The 15,464-nt window shown below is 43.7% G+C and overlaps 1 protein-coding gene across 1 annotated transcript in view; it reads right to left on the bottom strand.

Moving 5' to 3' along the window:
* Positions 1 to 15,464, bottom strand: part of LOC122752259 — a 183,301-nt gene that overhangs the window by 107,980 nt on the left and 59,857 nt on the right. The window contains exons 25-30 of the mRNA XM_043999277.1: positions 14,240 to 14,370; positions 11,652 to 11,810; positions 10,310 to 10,490; positions 6,247 to 6,458; positions 2,925 to 3,113; positions 1,819 to 1,958 (exon numbers count right to left, since the gene is read on the bottom strand). Coding sequence (XP_043855212.1) covers positions 1,819 to 1,958; positions 2,925 to 3,113; positions 6,247 to 6,458; positions 10,310 to 10,490; positions 11,652 to 11,810; positions 14,240 to 14,370 — 1,012 coding nt within the window. The remainder of the gene's footprint in view (positions 1 to 1,818; positions 1,959 to 2,924; positions 3,114 to 6,246; positions 6,459 to 10,309; positions 10,491 to 11,651; positions 11,811 to 14,239; positions 14,371 to 15,464) is intronic.

The raw sequence follows: 15,464 nt of genomic DNA, 5'->3' as shown, positions 1-15,464 counted from the left end.
CTGAGGCCCCAAAAGGTTAAGTGACTTGTCCAAGGTCACACAGGTAGAGTCAGAAGTGGGATCTGAAGGCATGGTTTTAGCATCTTCTATTTTAACCTACTCATTTTATAGATCACAGGTTCATATGATGATGGTGATGATATCTGGCATTTATATAGTGCTTTGAAGTCTGCAAAATGCTTTGTATATGTTATCTCTTTCGATCCCAACAACAACCCTGTGGGGTAGGTGCTCTTATGCCCATTTTACATATAAGGAACTATGACAGAGAGAGGTTAAGTGACTTGCACTAGATTGTAAGCTCCTTGAAGGAAGAAGCTGTCTTTTTTTAAAAAACTGTGTTTAGCACAGTTCCTGGCACATAGTAGGTGCTTAATAAGTGTTCATTGATTAACCTACTGTTGCCCAGAGTCACATAGCTATTAAGTGCCTGAGTCAGGACTTCTTGACTCCAAGAGTCCAATACTTTTTGCTTTGCACCACCTAGCTGGAAGGGGCTTTTTTTTTTTTTTTTCAGGCAGGACCCAGAGTCACACAGCTAGTAAGTGTCAAGTGTCTGAGACCAGATTTGAACTCAGGTCCTCCTGAATCCAGGGCCAGTGCTTTTTTTTTTTTTTTGGGTGAGGCAATTGAAGTTAAGTGACTTGCCCGGGGTCACATAGCTAGTAAGTGTGTAAAGTGTCTGAGGCCTTATTTGAACTCAGGTCCTCCTGAATCTAGGGCCAGTGCTCTATCCACTGTGCCACCCAGCTGTCCTTGGAAGGAATTTCTTAAAGCCTACTAATCCAATCCACTTATTTTACACATGAGAACACTAAGATGAGGGGAAGTTAACTGACTTGCCCAAGGTCATACAATTAGTAAACAGGATTCTCAAAGAGAGAAAATGAATTGCCTACAATCTGTGCAGGTCCAGACAAAATACACTCATGGAGCAGAGAAGACAGAGATTCCAAGTACCAGATCAAAGCTTTCAAAAAGATTTAGAAACAAACTCTCTCAACCTTTTTGCTCCAGGTCTCAGAGGAGGCCAAAGTTCCCCAAGCTGGTCTGTGATTCAGAGGGAACCTGAGATTCTGCTACGTTGGCAGGAGCATCAAGAGACCCTTATGGGAGGAATGGGGGTGTGTGTGGAGGGAGGGGGTGTTCCGCTCACTTCACTATCTTCCATATATTCTATTCTACAATCCAGCAACAGTGACCTTGCTGCTCCTCACACAGATTGCCTCGTTTCCAGACTCTGTCTTTTCAAGGACTGCTCCCTCTGCATAGAATGCCCTCCCTTCTCCCCTGTGACCCCTGGCTTTTCTGGTTTCTTTCAGCTCAAATCCCACCTTCTGCCAGAGGCCTTTCCCCATATCCCTACTGCCAGGGACATAGATATAGAAAAAGACATAGACATCTTACAAGATGTACATAGTTATCAGCATATTGTCTCCACTTAACTGTGGATTGTGAGCTCCTTAAAGCCAAGGGCTGTTTCTTATTTCCTTTGTTATCCCCAGGCTTAGCATTACCAGCACATAGCAAACATTTCATAAATCCGTGCTGACTGATTGATGGACTGCAAACATGCTCAAGGAGTCCGTTTCAGCCCTGCAGGTATTATCGTGAGCCTCAGCGGGGACCCTCCACACGACTCCATCCTGCATCCTTGAAAAAAGCCACTCCCTCAATGATAAAAAGACTTCTTTTTAGGAAACCAAGGCAGGTTTCCTTGGGTTTGTTACCCAGACACCTCCTGTAGGGATAATGGGTTGGGAAGGGAAATCGGGGCTGGCTGACCATTGTGATCCTTCAACAAGGGGGTCTATGGACCTGAACTGAAGAGTCCCTCGCTTCTGGTACAGCATCCTCTCCCTCCTCAGCTCCTCCAGCTGACCCTCCAGGTGCAGTCCGTTGGGCTGGCTTTTAGAATCACTCCACAGAGCTGTTATTAACACGGTGGTCTTTCTGGGCTGCAATGGGAAAGACAGAGTGGGGGGTTGAAGAATGAGGAGAGAAGAACAGGCTGGAAGCGGAGATCCAGCCCTGTCCTGAGGGGAGGCAAGGGTCAAATAATTCAGGTGCTGATTAGGCTTTACGACCTTGAGGATCCCACATAGGAAGGACGGCTACCCCCATCCTATGTTTAGATGTATATGTGTATATGAACATATACATATATGCTTGACTCTTCTATATGCCTATTTCCATGTTGCTTCCATCCATTGTTATAATGCAAGGTCCCCAAAGAAGGGACTCTGTGTGTGCAAGCAGGATGCACGCACATGTGCATTAAGTATGTGTGCATGCATGTACGCATGACATGCACGCACCTAGTTATTTGCATGTTGTCTCCTCCATTACAATGCAAATGTCCCCAAAGGAAGGTATATATGTATGTATAGATACACACATACATATACACATGTATGTGCATACATGTGGATCAGTGTATATATGTGGTATATATTTATTCACATACTGTATCCTTATTTCATTAAGGGCAGGGACGGTGTGTGTGCATTTATGTAAATGTACATATTACAATGTAAAGTCCTTGAGCACAGGAACTGTTTCTGCCTTTCTTTGTATCCTTAGAACTTAACCTAGCCCAGAATAAGCATTTAATAAATGCTTGCTTGGTTGATTGATGATGCAAAATCAGAGTCTCTGAACTGGACTGAGTCTGACCTTCCAGGACCAGGTGGCTGCAGGGCACTGACAATGACCGAGGCCAGCTGAGCAAGATGGGGCCTGTGCACAATGGATCAAGGACTTTGGGCATCCTGAACAAAGCAGCTGGGTGTCATCTCTCCAGAGGGCAGAATTATCAGACATCAGAAGTACCTGCGGTACTTCTGATTTCAGGGACTGACCCTATAGAAGAAGGAGGATGGGGCCCTCCCAGCCCAAAGCAGAATTGGATACCATGTTCTCACCTGCTCTGTGTGTCTGTAGGCAGAAGTCAGATTCAGTCCCTGCCTGGGACCCTTTAGCCAACAATGGAAGAGCTTCTTGTTCCGGCGATTCTCCAGGTGAACCTTGATCTGAACCAGGGGACTCCAGGTGGTCACCAGCTCACCCTGGCTTCGGAGAACACTCTGGTCCCAGGTAATCAATGTGGATGCCTGTAAATGATGCAAGTGCATTGGTCCCCTTGTAAAGGCTCCCTAGGGGAATGTCACCAGCTTTCAGAGCCCAATTGGGAAAAGGCTACTTATCTCCTCTAGCACTGGGGGTGATGGGCAAAGGTCAATCCAGTTCATACAATCAAGGATCTGGGAACAAAGGGTCAAGGAGAAAAGAACCACTGGTCCAGAGTCAACATAAAGTCAAAGCCAGATTTGCTGAAGTGCCAAACTTCCACTTAAACTAGAGGCAAAGAAAAGGCTAGCCTGAGGCAAAATTGTGAAGCAGATGAGGATGAGAACCTTGCATATCTTCCTGTTTCCATTTAACTTGTCCCTCTGACTGCTCCAAGCCCTATCCTTACAGGACCTAGCTCTGAGCTGGAACTCATGCTATCCTGCAACAAGCTACTCAATACAGGCTAAAAAGTATTAACTGTCCTAAGAGTATCTTCATTTTCATGGAAGACTGGAAGACCAAAAAAACCTTATGGAAAGATCCAAAGAAAGCTCTAACTATGGAATTTCAGGCATTGGGAATGGGCCAGTAGGGGAAAGTGTTGATAGGTAATACATGTATGGTCCTTTAAGGTTTACAAAGAACTTTATAAATATTTCATTTTTTTCCTCTCACAAGGGGAAATAACCTGGGAAATAGGTACTATGATTATCTCCATTTTACAGATGAGGAAACTGAGACAGAGAAATGACTTGCCCGGGTTACACAGCTAACAAGCATCTGAGGCAAAATTTGAACTCAGGTTTCCCTGACCCTATGACCAACACTTTACCTACTACACCACCCTGAATTCCTCAAACAATGCCACATAGGAGATTTCTACTCTCCTTTTGGGACAACTTTTTTTTTTTTTTTGCGGGGCAATTGGGGTTAAGTGACTTGCCCAGGGTCACACAGCTAGTAAGTGTTAAATGTCTGAGGCCGGATTTGAACTCAGGTCCTCCTGAATCCAGGGCCAGTGCTCTATCCACTGCACCACCTAGCTGCGCCGGGACAACTATTACAGGAGGCACATTTTTTTTTAAAAATCTTATTTTTATGAGAGACTTAAAGGTCAGCAGGTCCAGAATGCTGGAGGAGCATCTGAGGACTCTAATTCAAATCCTGCCTCTGTGGCTTAAAGAATGGAAATGGCAGGGGGCGGGAGGGAGCAGCTAGGTGTCGCAGTGGCTCAGTAGATAAAGCACCAGCCCTGGATTCAGGAGGATGTGAGTTCAAATGCGACCTCAAACACTTGACATTTACTAGCTGTGTGACCCTGGGCAAGTCACTTAATCCTCATTGCCCTGCAAAAAAATCCCAAACAAACAAACAAAAAATAACAAGAATGGAAATGGCAGTCCTAAAAGTTTCCTCTTCCTCCCACCAAAACCCAACTGCAGCTTAGGGTAGACCTTGTGGCAGAACAGCTTCAAGCAAGCAAAGGATGAGAGGTCTCTTCAAGGAGAAAACTGTGATGAGTCATGGAGATTTTTTTCACTCTTGGTATCACCCCCATACACACACACACACACACACACACACACACTGCACAAAAGGACTTGTAGATAACAAAGAGTATAGTGGCAGTCTGGTAGGCCTGAGTCCAGTTAGGGATGCTCTGGCCCTGAGGGGGACACTATGATCATGAAGAAATGTGGTTGCTCAGCTTGCTGGGGTCAGTTAGAGATGACTCTTTCCTTGGAGAAAAAAAGTATTTGATTAACCAGGTAGTGGTTGGTCAAACAGATAATAAAGCAGCCACTCAGAAAGCTGGGCTCCTTGAATTTACAACATGAGCTTAGTTTGGAGTCAATCGTGTTTGCTCCGTGATTAGGATCAGGTAGTGACAATAATCTCAAGTTAGAAATGTAGAATTTTTATTATTCATATATCCAAATAGCTAACATCATCATTTTCTTTTCTTTCTTTTTTTTTTTTGGTTGGGCAATGGGGGTTAAGTGACTTGCCCAGGGTCACACAGCTAGTAAGTCAAGTGTCTGAGGCTGGATTTGAACTCGGGTACTCCTGAATCCAAGGCCGGTGCTTTATCCACTGCGCCACCTAGCCGCCACTACTGGAACTTTTCAGTCTTAGGTCTCTCCCCCCATCCCCTTCTCACCTCTATAAAATTGTGATCTCCTTTGTTCAGGGAGTTGAAGTTAGGCTTCTTCTCCCAGCCATGCCCGTGTGTGCCAAATAATAAAAACTTTTACTTAAATTTTGATTGAATTGTGTGGGTAATTCTTTGAAAGAGGAATGTTTTCAAGAACCCATCTAGTGGTAACAAAGAGGAAGCTTGAAAGCAACACTGGGTAGTGGAAAGGGTTAGTAGGAGTCAGGAGACGCTTACTAGCTGAGTGACCATGGGCTTAACCTCTCTGAGACTTAGTTTTTGGATCTGTAAAGTGGAAATAATTCTATATATCCTAGCTCCCTCAACAGCTTCTTAAAGAGCTTTGCAAGTTTTAAAGGGTTATGTATAAATGTCAATTATCAATATCTTGAGGCCCAGAAGGATCAAGTAATTTGCCCAAGGTAAGTCAGCATGATGCCACATTCAGTATATGCATGTGTGTGTATATATGTACACACATGTACACACAAATGCACACATATCAATTGTTGATGCAAAATTAGGGCCCCTGAACTAGACTGGAACTAGAACTGGCCTGCCACGACCAGATTGCGGGGCATTGACAAGGACCAGAGGCCAGCTGAGCAAGAGGGGCCCACGTACAAAGGACATGCTAAGATACATACATGTGTATCTGCTAAGCAAAACAGATACATACATATATGTTTGTGTGTGTGTCAATCATCTCTATATATCTCTTAAATCAATAGGTATTTCTGTTTTTTTGGTTTTTGTTTTTTTGTTTTGTTTTTTAGTGAGGCAATTGGGATTAAGTGACTTGCCCAGGGTCATACAGCTAGTAAGTGTTAAGTGTCTGAGGCCGAATTTGAACTCAGGTCCTCCTGACTCCAGGGCCGGTGCTCTATCCACTGCGCCACCTAGCTGCCCCAGGTATTTCTAAATACATAAAATATATAGTTTGATTTTGTAGGTATATAGATATTGCTTGAGTGCTTATGGTGATGCATCTAATACTGAACAGATGCCTTTGGACTCACCCGGAGGTAGGTGGTGGTTGGTGTGTGAATGTGAATCTTCCCTTCTTTGTCTCGGATTTTGTTTTTGCATGACATCTCCACCACCAGGTTCCTGATGGACAGGGCCTTCCCGGCCGTCAGCTCCCAAGTGGCCTGGTACATAGCACGGTGAGGTTGGTGCAGCCTGTGAGCCAGGGACAACAGCAACCATGGGGTATCCAAGTTCAATGAACCTGTTTGGGGGTGGGGAAAAGAGAAAATGGAGGGAAGGACAGGAAGAATGGAAGCCAGGGTTGTCAGAGCCTTCTATAAATACTGAATTTCTTTGTCAAGGAAGAAAAAGACAGAAAAGCTACCCAGGCCTCAAACACATCTAAGCAGCACAGTGGATAGAGTACTGGAATCGAGTGGAATCAACTTGATTCAACTGGAATCAAGTGGAAACAACTTGATTCAACTGGAATTAAATGGAATCAACTTGGAATCAAGGAAAATCTGAGTTCAAATCCTGCCTTAGGGGCACCTAGATGGCACAGTGGATAGAGCACTGGACCTGGAGTCAGGAGGACCTGAGTTCAAATCCAGCCTCAGACGCTTGACACTTAATAGCTGTTCGACCCTGGGCAAGTCACTGAACCCCAATTGCCTCACCAAAAAAACCCACAAAAAACCCAACAACTAAAAACAAGTCCTGCCTTAGATACTAATTAGCTGGGTGACTCCAGATAAGTCACTTAACCTGTCTGCCTCAGTCTCCTCATCTGTAAAATGGGGATAATAATAGCAACTACTTCACAGAGTTATTGCGAGGATCAAATGAGATAAATATATGTGTGTGTCTATATAGTGCTTTGCAAACCACAAAGCATTATATAACTCTTCTTCTTCTTCTTCTTCTTCTTCTTCTTCTTCTTCTTCTTCTTCTTCTTCTTCTCCTTCTCCTTCTCCTTCTCCTCCTTCTCCTCCTTCTCCTCCTCCTCCTCCTTCTTCTTCTTCTCCTTCTTCTTCTTCTCCTTCTTCTTCTTCTCCTTCTTCTCCTCCTCCTCCTCCTCCTCCTCCTCCTCCTCCTCCTCCTTCTTCTTCTTCTTCCTGATGTTGTTATTATTACATTTAAACTCTACTTTCTGCTGAAGCTGGAAACCTGAGCAAGACAAGGGGCTAGAAAGGGGCAGGTATATGAGGCTGTAGGAGTGAACTTTCAACATGGTCTGATAACAGTAGCCTAGTACCAATATTCTACCAGTGTTGTTGTGAGTCATGGAACACTAGAGTCTCTGAAGAAGTGAAAGTGATTATCATCCAAACGATGATGGATGGGTATGACCTGGCTGCAACATATTCCAAACAAGGAATGACAAAGAACTGGAGTAAAGCAGTGTATGAATGGGGGGAAAAAGATGACTTAGTCATGTATTGAAAGAAAATGATAACTGATTAAATGAATGAATGAAAGAATATTTATTAACCACTTACTGTGTACTAAGCATTGTGTTAAGGGCTGGAGATACAAATACAAAAGGGAAGATAGCCCTTGCTCTCAGGAAGCTTGAATTCTTTTTTAGTAAACATTTTTTTTTTTTAGTGAGGCAATTGGGGTTAAGTGACTTGCCCAGGGTCACACAGCTAGTAAGTGTTAAGTGTCTGAGGCCAGATTTGAACGCTGGTACTCCTGACTCCAGGGCCAGTGCTCTATCCACTGCGCCACCTAGCTGCCCCTTTAGTAAACTTTTAAAATCTAATTTTTAACTTAACAAAAATCTATTTTCCCCCCCTTCTGCTCTTACTCCTCCACTAGAAAAAAGAAAAGAAATCAAAACTCTTATAACAAATACACAGAGTCAAGGAAAAACAAATTCTCATACTGATGATGTCAAAAGCCTAGATTCTAACGAGGGAAATAATACATAAAGGGAAATGATGGCAGAGGATGAGTATTTTGGTTTAGAAAGTTACAGGGGGGCAGCTAGGTGGTGCAGTGGATAGAGCACCGGCTCTGGATTCAGGACTGAGTTCAAATCCGGCCTCAGACACTTAACACTTACTAGCTGTGTGACCCTGGGCAAGTCACTTAACCTCAATTGCCTCACTAGAAAAAAAAAAGAAAAGAAAAAAAAGAAAGTTACAGGGATGGTAAGTGGGAACAAAGGGGAGTAGATTGACACATCCTATCCAGAAACAATGGCAGAGTTTTATCATGGCTCATGGTTCTAGACTTGGAAGGGGAGAGGGTACAAGGAAAGGAAAGGAAAACAACAATTTTTGCTGTAATGAGGTTGGTTAGGAGGCTGCAGAGGAGATGGCTGGGCAGGAGGGAGCAATAGACAGCCCATGTGCACCAGTGGCATCCTTGTAATGTCAAGAGAAATTGAAGAAGGCCTCCAGATTGTTAAGCAGACCCACTGTTGCAAATTTATGGGGAAAAATGTGGACAAGAGTCCCAAAGAATGAGTGGGAGTGGATAGGCTGGGATGTGCCTCTTTATTTGTTTATTTGTTTGTTTGTTTGTTTGATTCATTCATTTATTTTTTGTGGGGCAATGAGGGTTAAGTGATTTGCCCAGGGTCACACAGCTAGTTAAGTAACAAGTGTCTAAGGCTGGATTTGAACTCAGGTCCTCCTGAATCCTGGGCTGGTGCTTTATTCATGGGATATGCCCCTTTAGAGGGAGGATCCACATCAATGAGATCACAGATCCACTGGAATGTTTGAGTTTTGGCTGACTCCAACAAGGTTATCTCCTGAATGGCAATAGAGATTTGAATGAGAAAGGGTTCTGCTTCCTTTGACTTGGCCCTTTTTTCCCAATTCATTCCCTTGAGAGTTTCCCCACATAGTAAAACTTATCATGGCCAGAAACTATCCTAAGTGTTAGGAATACAAAGAAAGGCAAAAAAAAAAAAATTCCTGCCTTCAAGCAATTGTTGAGTTGTTTTTCAGTTGTGCCCAACTCTTCATTAACCTATCTGAGGTTTTCTTGGCAAAGATATTGGAATGGTTTGCCAGTCCCTTCTCCAGTTCATTTTACAAATGAAGAACTGAGGCAAAGAGGGTTAAGTGACTTGCCCAAAGTCACACGGGTAGTAAGTATCTGAGGCCAGATTTGAACTCAGGAAGATGAGAGTTCCTGACTTTAGGCCCTGCACTCTATCCACTGGACCACTTAAAGGCCTAGAGAGCAACCTGAGGCACTGAGGAAGTGACTTACTTGCCCATGGTTTATAGAGTTACCATGTAGCAAAGGAAGGACTTGGATCCATTTTCCTAACTTCAAAGTCAAGCACCTAGCCATTTATTTATGTCACACTGATGAAGCCTACAGTAATCTGGGTCAACTTTTTAGTTCACATCGAAATCCATCTTCCTTCAAGGGTGTACTGGGGCAAGCTTGACCATTGAAAGCTGATTGTTAAATTTAGAGTGTGAGCATTTTACACCGCAAAAATTGGCAAATGCTACAAATCAGGGTTTGATTTATTGTTCTCTTGATTGTCTAGACTTAAGAAAGTGATGGGGGAAATTCTAATGATGCAGATTAAACTTAAAAGTGTGCTATGTGGGGGGGGCAGCTAGGTGGCGTAGTGTATAAAGCATCAGCCCTGGAATCAGAAGGACACAAGTTCAAATCCAGCCTCAGACATTTGATACTAGCTGTGTGACCCTGGTCAAGTCATTTAACCCTCCTTGCCCTGCAAAACAAAAACAAAAAACAAAAACAAAAAAACCCAAAAGTGTGCTATGTGGTTTGGTGTTAAACATTTATCAGCACACTCCTACCTTCCTTGAACATACCCATAACTCCTATAGCCTTGTTCCTCTACCTACTCCATTCTAGAATGAAAAGTCCCTAGGGGCCAAGAACAATGTCTTATGGTGGTTTATATCTCCATCTAGGACCTAGGACTATGCTGGGTCCCAAAGAATTCACCCAATTATGACATTAATTAATTCCACCCTTCTATGGGTCATAAATTGAGTCTTCTTGAGGTCTCTTAGAGAAGATGTCTCAGAGGGGCCCCCATCCCAATTCTCCAGGGACACCAAATGTTTCCCCCCAAGAGACTGGGGTTGTCCTGCAACTACGCACCTTCCCATTTCCACAGAAGACCTCGAGACGTGTCCTTCCACTGAAGTCCAGCCATGAAGGGGAGGCGACCATTATACTGCACCTTCAGATGAGTGCTGCTCTCCACATGGCCCTGGGAGAAGCTGGAATGCTGGAGCTGTGTTCGGTAATCCACCTGCCTCTCCGGCACCTGAAGCAGGAACTGGGGGAGCAAAGGACCTGGGGTGGATGATGGCACCTTTGGCATGTTCCTCCAAAGGATAGGACCCATAGTAGTAATAGTCATAGGAAATCATTGGGTTTAAAACCTGGATATGTGAACTTTTTAAAAAATAGTTTTTGTGGGCAGCTAGATGGCGCAGTGGATAGAGCACGGGCCCTGGATTCAGGAGGACCTGAGTTCAAATTTGGCCTCAGACACTTGACACTTACTAGCTGTGTGACCTTGGGCAAGTCACTTCACCCTCATTGCCCCGCAAAAAAAAGAAAAAGACATTTTAAAAAATAGTTTTGAATTTTATTTTTTCCAATTACATGTAAAGATAGTTTTCAACATTCATTTTGCATATGAACTTTTTAATCATAGAAGTTATTATTATTTGTGGGGGGAGGGGCAATGGAGGTTAAGTGACTTGCCCAGGGTCACACAGCTAGTAAGTGTCAAGCGTCTGCGCCACCTAGCTGCCCCAAAGTATTTTATTATTTTCTAATGAACTTTTGAAAAAAACATTTTAATCACTATATTTAAATATAATTGGTTTTCTTTCCAATCTTACTTATTTTGTGCATTTAAACCCATTATTCTGAGAAGAGGTCCATAGGCCTCATCAGACAGCCAAAGGGCTCCCTGACATAAAAAAAGGTTAAGAAGAGGAGTCCTTAACCTTTGTAGTAAAGAACCACCAAAAAAAAAAAAAAAAGAGTTTAGACCTAGAAGGAACCTGAGAGATCATTAGGTCCAACTGTCTTATTTTATAAATGAGGAAACTGAGGCCCAGAGAGGTTAAATGATTTTCTTGGACTCACACAAGCTAGTAAAGTGCCTATGGTGGGATTTTGAACCCAGGTCTTCCTGACTCCAAGTCTATCTACTATACCACTATAAGAAGCAGTGGCCTCTTCATGACAGGGAACAAGTGTTCCCTGGCTATCAGCACTAGTGGCCACCAAGTTCCACCCAGCATGAATCCATATCATCAGGAGTGGTCCTGTCTGGAGGTAGGGGGGCTAAACTAACTCACTACTTGAATTCTCCTTCAATTATAGGTCTCTCAATTATAGACCTCAGATTCCCTCCTCCATTTTCCTTTCCCACCCCATAGACTACTTTTCAGAAGCCTCAGGAAGAGTCTACAGGGCTCACCTCCATGAAGTAGTTGCTCAGGGCTGGACCAGAGTCATTTTTGAAGGTCTGGCTGACTCGCAGCTTCCTTTTGTTGTTGATCTCATCCCAATGCTTCCCATAACTCACTTCCAACATGGAATATAGGCGGGACACGCTCTCCTCATGCTGCAGTTGAACCTGGTGGACACAGACCCCTCAATGTTGACTCCCCAAGGCTAGACTGGACCATTAGATATCATCTCTGTAAGACTATAAGCTTCTTGAGAACAGAGCCTTGTCTTACTAACACTGCATCTCCTCCAGCACCTAGCACAGTGCTCTACACACAGAGCTAATTGAATTGACTCCATCTCCATGCCTCTATACTGCATAATACTTAAGCAAACCCCTCTCCCCTTTCCCTGTATTGCCTTCTCTTCTCTGTCTGCTCTTTTCTTTCTTCAATTAGCAAGCATTTCCTTTTTTACTGCCTCATAACTCCCCCTACATTGTGGGGTGGGAGGTGGGGGTTGGGGGAAGAAAAAGAAAAGCCTTGCAACAAATATGCATAATTGAGCAAAATAAATTCATGCACTGGTTCAGTCCAGAAATGAGGGTCTCTTTGTGCATCCTGAGTTCATTGTTACCTCTCCGTCAAGATCAACCCTTTTTCAAAGGAGGCTAGAAAGAAGCCATAAGTTTGGGAAATGTGGGCAGGGAGCAGTAGCAAAAAGGGAGTGGGAAACTTAGGTAAAACCCTTTTATGAGAGTCAGATATTGGGATTTGGGATATTGAATTCAGTTCTAGACAACACCACTTAAGGATATTGATAAACTGATTGGTGATTGATAAGCATGCAGAGTAATCAGGATGGTGAAAGGTCTTGGGTCCACAACATATGAGGTCTTTTTGAAGGAAGCCAGCAGTTTCACCAGGAAAGAAAAGACTCAAGGAGGACTATCACAGAGGAGAGATGGGACCTGTTCTGTTTGGCTCCATAGGACAGAACCGGGGCAATGGGTAGAAGACACAAAATGGCATATTTAGATTAGACGTCCAGAAAAACCTAATAGAACTATCCAGAATTGGAATGGGCTTCCTTGAGAGGCGGTTGGTTCCTTCCCAATGGAGGTATTCAAGTAGAGGCGGGATGACTGCTCGTTGAGTAGGTGATAGTGGGGATTTCGTTTCTTTGGGTATGATAGGGACTCAATAGGCACTTGGGTCCCTTCTACCCCTAAATTCTGAGATTCTGTCAAAGTACAAACTGGGGCAATTTATGCATCCCTTAGGGAGCTTTACTTAATAATCAAGTACAAGGTCAGGATGAAGATTTGGGGACAACTACTGAAGTTATAATAATCTATAGAATCTCAGAACAAGAAGACATTTGAAGGTCAACTAATCCACACTGAAGGATTTGACTTCTGTGGACCTGGATTCAAATCCTGATGAAATCACTCCTCATCTCAGTGACTTGGGGCAAGTCACTTAAAACTCCCTAGAATTCCATTTCCTTAAATGTAAAATGAGGGAGTTAGACAAGATTATACTTAAGGCCTCCTCTAGTTCTAAATCTATGATCCCTCTGAACTTTTCCTTCCACAACATCCCTGACACATATTTATTCTTCTGCTAGACTATTTCCAAAGTCAGAGAACTTGACACTTGTTTGCAGGGCTGGCTATTCCATTGTTGGCCGCTTTTATTATTAGGAACCTGTTTCTTATGATTAGCTTAGAAACCAAGCTCCTTGGAACTTCCCAGCCTTGGCTCTAGCTTTACCTTGCAGAGCTACACTGAAGAAGTTTCCTTCCGCTTCTAATTCCTTTCACTTTTTAGAAGACAACTATCATCTTTCCCCACTCCCATCCAAGCTTTCTCTTCTTCAAGGCAAAAACATGCCTGGCTTCTTCCTTTGATCTTCTTATGTTATGGTTCCTAGAGTCCTCTTTCTCCAGGTGGCCCTCCCTCTGGATGTGTTCTAGTTTGTCAATGTCCTTCCTAAAATGCCTCCACTTCCCCTAGATGTGAGTACAAAGGACCATATGTGATCTGGGCAGTACAGCTTGGTGTCAAGAGAGATTCACAAAAGCAGAGAGAGTGGGGAGTGGAGTGGAGAGGAGAAGTGGAGAATCCAGTCTTTTGGTCTCTCTCAACTGCTAGGTGGGCAGCAGCACTGACTAGGTAACCCACTGAATGAGTCAGCCAACCAGACAAGAGATAATCCTTTCTTTGTTTCCCATAATGGTTGGGCACACCCAGACCTATTCACCCACTCTCCTTCATTTTGGCCTCTCTGGTAGGATCTGGCCAGGGAGCTTTTCATCCCTCGTTGAGATCCTGGATCACTTAATTAATGCTCCTGGAATAAGTGAATGAGTGAAAACTGTCGTATGGATTACTGTTCTAAAGAAGTCTGGCCTTAAACACTGGATTTTTGTGGCTTCCCTCAAAAAGCAAGTTACAAAAGAAGTTACAGCTCCCATCTATGATGTATGTTCATGGCAACGACTGTGAACTAGGAAAACAGTTCAATAGAACCACCCTCAGAGTCCCATCTCCAAGGTTGCAGCGAAGGCGGACTGGGACTTCATGCAGACACCTATCGTACTCAACCACCTACCTTGTGATTATACGTGGGCACCTGAGTGCAATGAAACTCATGCCCAAGGTCCAGCTTGTACACCTCCAGACGGTTCTCCACTTTGAGCTTCTGGCCGACATTGCATTGCTGCTGGAGGTGCTTGGCCTCTCCTATGCCGGTCAACACAGCCGGTCAACACCTGCCCTTCTCCTACCAGGCAAACACACAGCCCAGCTCCTGGGATAGGAGAGCACAGGATGCCCACAGCCCCAGCAAACCACCCCTTCTTTAATATTTACTGAGTCTCAGGGGACAGCTAGGTGGCGCAGTGGATAAAGCACTGGCCCTGGATTCAGGAGGACCTGAGTTCAGATCTGGCCTCAGACGCTTGACACTTATTAGCGGTGTGACCCTGGGCAAGTCACTTAACCCTCACTGCCCCAACAAAAACAAAAACAAAATTTATTGAGTCTCAAGAGAGGGTCATGGCATAGTACAGTAGAGTGTTGAATTTAGAGTCAGAGAACATGAGATCAAGTGCTGGTTCTGCCACTTGGAACCTGTGTGACTTTGGGCAATTCACATCATTTCTCTGGTACCTTAGTTTCCTCATCTGTAAAATGAAGCAATTAGACTACATGTCCTCTAAGATCTTCTCCAGCTCTAAATCTATGCTCCTGTAATGCCCCCATTAAAATCTTCCTAAATGTGGGGTAGAGGTGACATTCCCACCTAATTATGGGATAGAATTGGCTTTGACTTCTCAAGGCATATTGGCCTTAGGTCACAAAGTAATAGAACAGACCTCAAATCCAAGTATTATTTTCCTGCTGTCTCATGCCACTCCTCATGTAGGTGTGTGCACACACCTTGGGTTTGAGCAACTATCTGTCTTGTCTGGGTTTCAACTAATTTCAAGGTAAACACTACATCTCTGAGTTCAAATCTCTACTTTCTTTAAAGACTCCTCTGCCTTCCTGCTATTGGAGTCCAAAACCCAAGGGTACTATTTTTAATGGAGGGCTATCATCCTCTTTTTCCTTAGTTACTGGCAGCAGAGAGGAAATTAGAGATGTCAGAGACAAGATACCGTCCTATGTCCTTTATCATCATTAGTCAATTTTCAAAAATACAGAAGATTCCTCTTATTGAGCCAATAGAGAGTAGTAGACAAAGTATTAGTCCTAGAGTCACGAATGCTTGAGTCTAAATTCCAGCTCAGATACTTATTGGCTAACTATATGACCCTGGTCAAGTCATTTCA

Source organism: Dromiciops gliroides, chromosome 1, assembly GCF_019393635.1.
Source record: "Dromiciops gliroides isolate mDroGli1 chromosome 1, mDroGli1.pri, whole genome shotgun sequence".
Taxonomy (NCBI): Eukaryota; Metazoa; Chordata; class Mammalia; order Microbiotheria; family Microbiotheriidae; genus Dromiciops; species Dromiciops gliroides.
The sequence above is the reverse complement of the archived record's forward strand: the minus strand, read 5'-3'. Positions and strand labels throughout refer to the sequence as shown.